A 10,347-nucleotide genomic window follows, 5' to 3' on the forward strand; every position below is an offset into this window, starting at 1 on the left:
CAATGTAATTATTCCCCTTCTAACACAATTTATTTCATTTCCAATGGTTAATTAGGATTCAAACTCAGGACCATTTGGTTAAGAGACACAAGCTGCTATCACGTGTGTCAACTGTTGTTTGTATTTTTCTTTTCTTTTAACATTGTCTGCACACAACATTAAATTGTAAATATGATAATGAGTTTGTGGCCAGATTTGGTACCACCGAATCAAAGCTTTAAGACCCTGCTGCAATATTTTGTTGCTAAATTCAATCCTTCGCCACATTTCCTCCTTTACTAACGGTCATAAATGTGACAACAAAGCATCTAAAAAGCAGAACATTATCAGAATCAACTAGCAAACTAATTTATAGTAGGTTTTTCCTTTTGCTTTTTAAGTCCAGTAATTTCCGTCTCCAATAAATGAAAACCAAGAGGACAACATCTATGGCAGAAAACATTAATGGACACACAACTTGTAATTTGATCGATGGACAAATAATCAAGAAAGTCAAAATATCTTCACCAAATGTCAGGAAGTACACCTAAACTTCAGGAGGTGCTAGTCCCATAGTTTAGAAGAATCAAAATTCTATTCATCTGTTGTCATTTTATACCAGCTCCGAAGTCTGTACTCGAATCCGTATAAATACAATCCTCTCAATTTGATTAACATTTGAAATTAGCTTTGTGGCCAAAGGCACAGAAAACGATTGAAGCTAACCAAATCATCTGCAAGAAATAAAACCAAATAGGATCTCCCTTAATTTAAGTAAAATCTAACATGATTTCATAATACTGGAGTCGTAGTCAACACTAAAAAAATACTGCTGTTGTTTTTCATTTCTTTATTTCTCTTGTCAACACCTAACAAAGATGAACTTTAAATTCCCCTCTTTTGCCTCATGCCAGTGTACCATGAGATAATGCCGACAAAAAAAGATTAAAAAAGAGTTCACTACATGCATTAAAAGAGGCAAAGACTTTAAACATTTTTTGTGTGCAGTTTCCTCCAAACCTTTAGCTGATACAATGAACTAGTAGAAAGAAGAAAAACTTATAAGTTTCTAGTTTACAATATAATTATGGACAAACTGACTCTTTTTTATAGAAAAAAATAAAATAAAATATGGACAAACTGACTCTTTTTTATATAAAAAATAAAATAAAATATGGACAATTTAACATAAAATAAATCCACATAACATACGACAATATTCATCATGTTTGAGTGTAAAACCATTTGTCATCATTTTAGATTCACCTTTGCCTAAAGAATACATGGTGCTTTTGCTTCCCTACTCAATCTTCATGTTCATCTTCATCTTCTGAATCTGCATAAAGAAAATGTGCAGCAGTTCGCAACAAGATAAACAGAGAAATTTCCTATCAAGCGATACACAAATAATAGAAAATGACACACCATAGCCATTACTGCAACTAAATCAATTTCTTATTGATTCAACATAAAACAATTAATTTCGGATTCTATGATAAGTACATCAAAGTGATATGTTACAAATGTCAAGTCATCATATCCTTTTTGTCAACTTTAGTTTGGTAAGCCTCTTTTTCCAACTAATAACTTCAGTATCCCCCATTGAGTGATGGAATTTAAAGAAAAACTATAAACTAAGCAAAAACTTTCCAGATTCCAGATTGAGTTCATAATACTCAAAGCCAGAACTTACATCTATAATCATATTATATTCTGATAATTCATGTTTTGCTCCTCATTATATGCAGATACTAGGCATGGGGAACAAATTTTTCACAAGGCTGCTCAGTCAATGGAAAGTTTACATAAGAAAGCCTTGCACAGAATGCATTTTTCAACTTACCAGATCGAACATCTTCACTAACTTTTCCTCTTGCTTGGATTTGTTTAACAAGCATCCGAAATATCAGCACCCACCAATAAATATGCATAACAAGCAAGCAGTAAAGAAGACTATTGAACACATAATAATATATTGGACCATCCACTTGGTGCTTTTCCTTATCCAAGGTGAGCAGAACTTCATAGCTGGTAAAAAGAGAAGTAAAACAATTGAACAGAGGAACACAATGAAGTATGAACGAAGGACAGCTCTAGTGTTACTCCTCAAATTGAATTGTTTAAATTTCTAGAAAGGCAAAACAAAATTTATTTTACAGTGCTTACAATAAGATTTACTTAGAAACTTACCCCAGTAGACAAATTTAATTTTATAATCTGCTCAAACAAGACAGCTAAAACCTAATGGCCCAAAGTAATAATAAACAAGAAAAAAATGAAAAATGGATAATGGACAGTATGAAAAGGCTGAACAAGAAATACATTGAAATATTTTTTCAAAATAAGGATTGTTAAATGTCTATATATCCCTAACACAAGATCTTTTGGCCAAAAAGGAATACCTGCATTAATATAGAAAATCCATCTTTAAGGATTAAGACTGAGGGAACAATCAATCAGATCAATTGAACAAGTCAATACATCCTTATATTTGAAATTTGAAATGCTAAAGGGACTCTTGCAGAGACGGGGGAGGGGGTTCTGTTTTAAAAACAACAGTGCAATAATCCAGTGGTAAATCTAATGCAGACAGATATGACATTTTGTTTCTCTAACTTATCATAGCACTAACATTACCCAATCACATTTTTCCACATTCTTAAACTGTTCAAATGAGAATCTCCATGGCATGTAGATATATCATAGGAACCAAAGGGTAATACTTTTCAAAAGAGTGATAGAACTGGAACAGGGTATGATGAAAAGGCAAGAGAAAGAGAGTGTGTATTCACTTGTGATGAGAAAATTACACAGAAAATTACAAAGAAAATCACACCCAGGTAATTCGAGGAACCCGAACCCTCCACTTATTGTCATAACCCTTTCTTGGCTCTCTCCTTACACCTTTGGCCATTATAAAGTTTATTATATATCCTGACTACAGACTGCCCAAATCAGAAATTAACTCACACTAAGTAACCCCCATCTAGTTACCTAACTGTTTCTTTTTATTTCTTCTCTTATAAATCTGAGTAATAGAGGGACATATTCTATCAATATCCCCCTCTCCCAATAACTGGCATCTTACCCTTGAGGTGGAAGTAAGTAAAAGCTCAGTCAACCTCAGAAGCAACCTCCCAACTGTTTTCATATTTTGGTAAATTCTGCCACCTGATTAGAACCTTCTTTTTGTCCAGCGGCATTTAATCTGGAATCCAAAACCTACTCTAGAGAAATCTGCAGGTCTTCAGTCAACATAAATGGTAAAGGTTGTGGCTGTTGTGTGGGGCCAACAACTTTCTCCAACAGTGAAATATGGAAAACAGCTGAATTTTTTAATGGGCTGAAAGCTCTAATTTATAAGCAAATGCCCCCATCCTTCTTGAGACCTTGTAGGGTCCATAAAATTTTGGGCTCAACTTCTCATTTAATCTTTTAGCCATTGATCTCATCTTATATGGGTTGAAGCTTCAAAGCCCAGTCAACTTCCTCAAAAACCACATCTTATCTACTCCTACACTCTTAGTAAATTCTCGTGCAGCTCCTGCAGTAGGCTATCTCTTAGTTGAGTCAGCTGATCAATTTCCTCAATCTTGGAAAGAACTGTGGTTCCTTTAAATAATAGAGGGTCCTGCCCATACAAAGCTCGGAAAGGAGACATCTTGGTGGTGCATTAAAATTGGTATTGAACCAAAATTCTGCCCACGCTAGATGCATCTGTCTGCAGATGGCAAGCAACTCATCCAAAGTTGGATTCCTGTATATTTGAATAGTGCCTTCCAAAACCCACTCATAAAAAGTTGATCCTTGTCAGTTAGTAGATTGAAAGAAAATCATGCAAACAAACTCTCTTAAATGAATACTTCTGCAATGTCCTAACCTGAAAAAGGTGAGTAATTGAAAATAAATGGGTTAATTTAGTTAGCCTGTCCTCCATCACTAAAATAGTGTCCTTGCCATGAGCCTAGGTTAACCCTCCTATAAAATCCAGAGATGTCAGCCCAAACCTTGGTCAGAATACACAAGGGTTGCAGCAATCTCATGTACTCCCTTTGGTCTCAAATATAAGGAAAAAAAAAACTTTTTCTTGGTCACGAATATAAGAAAATTTCAACTAACTTTACCTTATTTAATGCTATTATCTCTAAAATACCCTTCATTTAATTGAGGTTCTAGTTTCAATGACTCTTTCTTATCTTTGATAACAAGTTCCAATGAAGGGTAAGTTGGGGAAAAAATTACTTTTAATTGAAATTAATTCAATTAAATGTGGTTAACTAACTTTCTTAGTGTGCCATGTTTTTTTTCTTCTTATATTTGAGACCAGAGGAGGTAGGTGAGAGTGCTTGATTGATTTTGTTGGCAAACTTCACTACATGCTACATAATTTCTTATATCTGACCTCATGCCTTCCGAAATCACAACCCCTGCCACCCTTATAAGTTTTAAAATACCCGAAATGCCCCCCATGCATATATCATGGAATTCCTTCAAGAGTATTGGAACATAAGGTGATTGTTTGGAGAACACTAGTCTCTGTTTATAGAACAAATGACCTCCGTGTAGGGTAAGTTGTACTATTGGCAAGAGTATCTTGAAAAGTTTTCAGAAGACGAGGATCCCCTCGCAACTCCTCTTCCTAATCAAGCCATTCCACTCCCTGTGCTAATGAAAGGGCAGCAAATGAAGCACAAGAAAGAGTATCTGCAACTGAATTTTCCTTACCCAATAGTACTTCAAAATCACAACAAATCAACTTAGTTGCCCATCTAATTTGGCCCTCACTCATTAGTCTCTATTCAGTAAGAAACTTTAAACTTATAATATCTGTTCTGATTAAAAAATGCCTGTGCAACAGGTAGTGTCTCTACTTCACAGCCAACATTGGCTCCAAAACGCTAACAGTCTTTCATGTTGTAAAAGAATTGCACCCATTCCAGTCCCTAATGCATCAATTTCCACAAAAATTGTTTGGAGAAATTCAAGACTGCCAATATAGGAAAAGTAGTAACAGCCTTTAATCCCACAGAGGCTGGTTATGCCTCTTTATCCCAATGGAAAACATCTTTTTTAAGTAAAGAAGTTAAGGGTTGAGCCAACTTACCATACTCCTTGACGAATCTCCAGTAATATCCAATAAGACCAAGACCAAGAAAAACCCTTAACCCCTTGATATCCTTAGGAATAGGCCACAACCACGTTGCCTCCAATTTCTTAGGATCAGTCGCCACACCTTTTGATGTGATAATATGACGGTGGTACTCAAAGCTAGCTTGCCCGAAGATGCATTTGTTTTGGTTAACCTTTAAATCATGTTGCATTAGTACCAGCAAGACCAACTCTAAGTGCTTCATATGTTCCTCCATTGTAGCACAATAATTATAAGGATATCAATGAAGAACACGGACAAATTTCCACAGAAAAGGCCTCAACACTTCATTCATCAAGGACTGGAAAGTAGAGGGAGCATTTGTCAAGTCAAGGCATGACAGGAAATTCAGTGTCCTTCATGGGTGCAGAACATAGTTTGGATGCAGAACATAGTTTTTCAATGTCCTTTTCTTTCATCCATATTTGATGGTAACTCAATTTCAAGTCCAATTTATAGAAAATTGTAACTCCTCCAATTACATCCAACAACTCTACAATCACCAGAATTGGAAAATTGCATGGTAATCTTGTTTAAAGTTCTATAGTCAAAAAAAAATCTCCACCCCCGTCCCTCTTCTTCACCAAAATAATAGGAATACCAAAGGGACTTACATGTGGTTTAATGATGCCTGCCATCAACATCTCATTGACTACTTTTCAATCTCTTCCTTTTGGAAATGGGAATATTTACATGGCCTTATATTTGGAATTTCAGCATCTGGTTTCAGCACTGTTTCATGATAGTCTCCTATGTGAAGGTGGACTTTGAGGGCCCTAAAAGACATTGATATTTATCTAAATCACCCTGTTGCAACTTCAATCTCTATCACAGGCTGATCAGGAATATGATTAAGCTCCAAAATGAAACCTTTTCCTTGATCCTATAAGGCTCCCTTCATGAGCTTGATGGATGTCGAGGATTTAATTAATTCAGATTCTTCCCTAAACAGCTTGGTTTGACCATCCTCCTTAAATCATCGAAATTAGCTTTGATCTCTCCCAACTCAGCCAACCATTCTAACAGAAGGACTACTTCCACTCCCCTCTAAACCAAATAAGAAGTTTTGCCGAATTACAATATCCCCCTAACCCCTTGTAGATTGATAACTGGGAGGTTTGGGAAGACAAATTCCTATTTTTAACCCTTTTAATTATGGTTGGCATTCCCTGGACGTTCTTGTGCCTGTAAAACTATGAGCACAGTTGTTTGCCCTTCTCTCAAGATTGCTTCCAAGAATGTTGTTACATCTGGCCGTTGATATATTTTTCTCCTCCATGGTGAGTGCTTTATTCATCATCTCCAAAAGACTCTTCCTCTTATGCAATTTTGACTCTTTTCCCTCAACCCATTGGATATTCCCATCAAATACTAATCTTCCCCCCTTCACCGCTCTTGCTAGCCTTTCAAATTGGGTGTCAAATTTAGCCAATGTCTGCTCTTGTTTCAAGGTTAGAAGAGATTCAAAAGAATCACTCATCATGACTAGTTGGAGCCTCTCAATCAAGGCAGTCTTGAATTCTTCCAAAATCGATTTCAATTGCAAGTTTCACACATTGAAACCATGAAAGTGCATCTCCTTCAAGAGCCACCATTACTGCCTCCATCTTTTCTTCTTCCCTTAGTCTCCTTAATCGAATATACCTCCAATTTTCCTATCCATCCGAAAGCACCCTCCCCTTCAAAGATGGGTGTGTCAAGCTACCTCCATTTGTTTCCTTTAATGCTTTCCCAGATTCAGTTTGTACATTCCCTCCAAACTCCCCTTCATCTCCTCCCCCTGTCTCAACCCTTGGGTCTCCTGTTCTTGAACCTTTTCCAGACAATGTAGACACCAACCTATCCACCATCTGTTGCAGCTTATCCATGCATGAATCTTGATGGGAGAATCTTGCCTCCAATCTTGCATCTAGTCCCTCTTGGAATTGACTCCAGCCCAATGCCACCCTCGCCAAAGCTTCTACTGGGAAATCCATCCTTGTACTCCCCATCAAATGTGGTACTCCCCACCCCCAACTACTGAATTCAAGAGCTCGGGTACCAATTGATAGGATGGGACCAGGGTATGATGAAAAAGAAAGTGAAATAATGCAACAACGAACAAAGAGTGTGTATTCACTGGTGAGTGGTGATGAGAGAATTACAGGGAAAATAACAGCCAAGTAATTCGAGGAACCTGACCCCTCCATTCAACGTCAAAAATCTTTCTTAGCCCTCTCTTTACACCTTTGGCCTTTTACTACAACCTGACCAAGTCAAAAACTACCTCCTGCTAACTAACTAACCGTTGTCTAGTAAGTTACCTAACTGTTTCCTTTTATTTCTTCTCTTATGAACCTGAGTAATAGAAGATTGTGTTCTATCAAAGAGATTAAGGTTAGGAAGAGAGTACTCAGAATTGGCAAATCCTCTAGAGAATCTAACCATTAACTAAAATCACTTCAGAATTTCCCTAAAATAACACAAATCTATTTTCTTTTCCTTCTGTTCATACTGCAATTGATTAAGTAATTTTGTATTACAGTATTAGTGTATTACATGCATGCTTTGACACAGATTGGTACTGTAACAGCTCTACAAATTATAAGGCACTGAATCATTGTCGTAGCCCAATACATAATCCAAACCACTCAAGCATATAAGCTCTTAATTTTTAACAAAGGAACCAGTATAGATGAAAAGTTAATCGTTAATCCGTTATCCAGAAAATCAAAGAGACAAAAAGAAGGAAAATTGATGGGATGAAAATTTAAAATAACAAAACTAGTAGTGTTTGTTAAGAACACATGCAGAAAGGTGTATATTTTTATACAAGATGAAAACATTTTGAATTTGAACAGGGGACCATCATCCTTTCAGAGTGTATTTCATTCATTCTTTTTTTACTTTTACTAAATATATGCAGGGACATCATTTTGTTATTCGCCTAGATTTTAAGAAGCCACATAATAGACAGGTGAAGACCATAAAATATAACAGCGAGAAGGAAAAATAATGTAAATTGGGAAGCAAACAAATATAAACCTTGTACTCCAAAGAATCCAGAATGGGTAGTAAATGAGACGCAATATGATCCAAGATAAAACAAATAGAATAAAAGCAAAGCTAGCCATAGTTTCAGCACCACTGTATTTGGACATTTTCCCTATCTCCAGAAACACATCGCTAGCATCATGAAGTGCTAAAACCACTGATCCAACACGTGCAAACCTGAATTTGTTAAACATAGAAGAGAAACCAAATCAAATTTCCAGAGAATTAAATTAAAATTAAAAATAGAACTAGTGTGGGAATTAGTTCCAAAATTTTCTCCCTCTGCCTCTCATGTGTGTGATTCGATCAAAAGGCTGCTTAAAATTTTGAAATAGTATTTTACCCTTTGTTTTCCATTAAGACCCAGTACGTTATAAAATTCATTAGTAAAATGAAATGCATGAAACAAATGACAAAACTACATGTTTTCAACCAATAATGGTTGCCACAAGTGGTAGCTATTTGTCTCCCTTAACCAAGTGGTCTAGTGTTCGAATCTTGGTTGTCCATTGGATATGGAATAAATCATGTTGGGAGGGGAATACCCACCTTGTGTGTGCTCATGGTCCATGACGAAGATTAGTCACCGCATCCGGCGGGACTACTTTGTACCAATACCATGATCAACAAAAAAATAAAATACATGTTTTGTGAAGTAAATTCAGACAAAATGAAATAAATAAAATCTACAAAACTGATCAAACTTGAGGACAAAAAAGCTTGAATGACAAGAGAAACACTCAAGTGAATGAAAAAACATACCTGAAAATGTAAGACAGAACAATGAGAATTACAGTAGCAACATGATGACTCATGGACACTCCAAAGTCGGAGCGCCTCGTTTCCCAAAATATCAAAGCAAAAATGGAGTATGAGTAAAATCCAGCAGCGTACATATAGACTGCCTTCAATTTCAACCTGCAATGTATGTTAAAAGGTTATTTCTTTTTGTCTTAACCCTCTTGTTGGAAACGGCTCTGACTAATTCAGAGTTCGGCAATAAAAACTGATCAAGAATTGTTTTTGCAAAGGATCGAACTCAAACTCAAATAACACCCGAACAATTCAATCTTAACTCACATTAACCACTTGTGCCTGACTTGGTTCGTTAAAAGGTTATAAATTAAAATCATACATATGGTTCAAGCATAAGCAGAATAATAAGTGGAGAAATAATCTTACTTGATCTTTTGATCTGGCCAGACCTGGGTCCCTGGGCCCACCCAAAAGTTTCTAGTATTTGTAAACCATGGTTCATCGTATGTTACAGACAAAGCAAGAATCTCAGCTGAAAGATAATAAACACATTTCCAAGCTGATTCCTTAAATTTCCTAATCTTTTTTCTTCTCTCGTCTGAATGGTAGTCCAGCGCCGCATGCCCCTTTCCGAAAATCAACCGTCTCGCCACTTTCTGTGGTCATAAAAGAAAAGTCAAAGACAACAGCAGAAGCAGAGTTTGAACAAACATTGATTATTACAAATTTAATTAGTGCGATTCCATCGTTAAAAAACACAAACAATTAACGACTAATATTTGTCAATAAAAAAAATTAATTAGTAATATATGATTGGTAGTTGGTCAATGGGTAAGGTAAGGAACGAACCTCGAATATGAATCGGTCGAGAAAGAAGCGAAGGGAAGGGAAGAAGAGAGCGAAAAGGGGGAGAAGGTAGAAATCATGATAGGTAGGATAGAATTCATTGTGCCAGTCAAGGGAGAAGAAGAGGGAATTCGTCGTCGTCATCGCATCGGAATGGAATGGAATGAAAGGCGTGCGCGTGAGTGAGTTGATCGAATCGAAAACAGTACCCTTAATATTTTGGGATTATTGTTATGATATATCAATATATCATATATATCATATTCCGCTCGCCACCCCCACTTGTTGCGTGTTTCCTATTATTGAGTTTAGTCTGACTTAAATGCCCTTTTTGCTCACTCCATCTTTCAAAAAGATTGAGATTTAGTCATTAGCAGCACATTTTGCTTTGCCATGTCACGCTAGCCAGGGTCGGTGGCGTACCTACCTGCCCAAGTCTCTCCCATGGTGGGGGACTGCTTATTAGTCATCCGATATAATAATTAATAAAACAACGGTTTAATATTTTTACTTTTTTTATGTTTTCTCGTATTCTTCATTTATCCTTAACTTATAGGATTGGATTTGATTCAAACCGACAGGTC

The 10,347-nt window shown here is 36.4% G+C and overlaps 1 protein-coding gene across 2 annotated transcripts; it reads right to left on the reverse strand.

Moving 5' to 3' along the window:
* Positions 1 to 236: 236 nt before the first annotated feature.
* LOC114422987 (ASC1-like protein) lies at positions 237 to 10,032 on the reverse strand. Of its 2 annotated transcripts, none has more exons than XM_028389568.1 (7): positions 9,767 to 10,032; positions 9,344 to 9,573; positions 8,924 to 9,079; positions 8,153 to 8,338; positions 1,823 to 2,007; positions 1,246 to 1,315; positions 237 to 713 (listed from the first exon to the last, which is right to left on the reverse strand). In XM_028389568.1, exons 1-6 carry the CDS (start codon positions 9,905 to 9,907, stop codon positions 1,284 to 1,286), a joined length of 930 nt encoding a protein of 309 aa, XP_028245369.1. In that variant the 5' UTR covers positions 9,908 to 10,032; the 3' UTR covers positions 237 to 713; positions 1,246 to 1,283. The 2 variants fall into 2 exon arrangements, with proteins under 2 accessions (XP_028245369.1, XP_028245370.1); XM_028389569.1 differs by lacking the exon at positions 237 to 713 and adding an exon at positions 799 to 1,018.
* Positions 10,033 to 10,347: the final 315 nt, after the last annotated feature.

This window comes from Glycine soja, chromosome 8, assembly GCF_004193775.1.
Source record: "Glycine soja cultivar W05 chromosome 8, ASM419377v2, whole genome shotgun sequence".
In the NCBI taxonomy this organism is placed as follows: Eukaryota; Viridiplantae; Streptophyta; class Magnoliopsida; order Fabales; family Fabaceae; genus Glycine; species Glycine soja.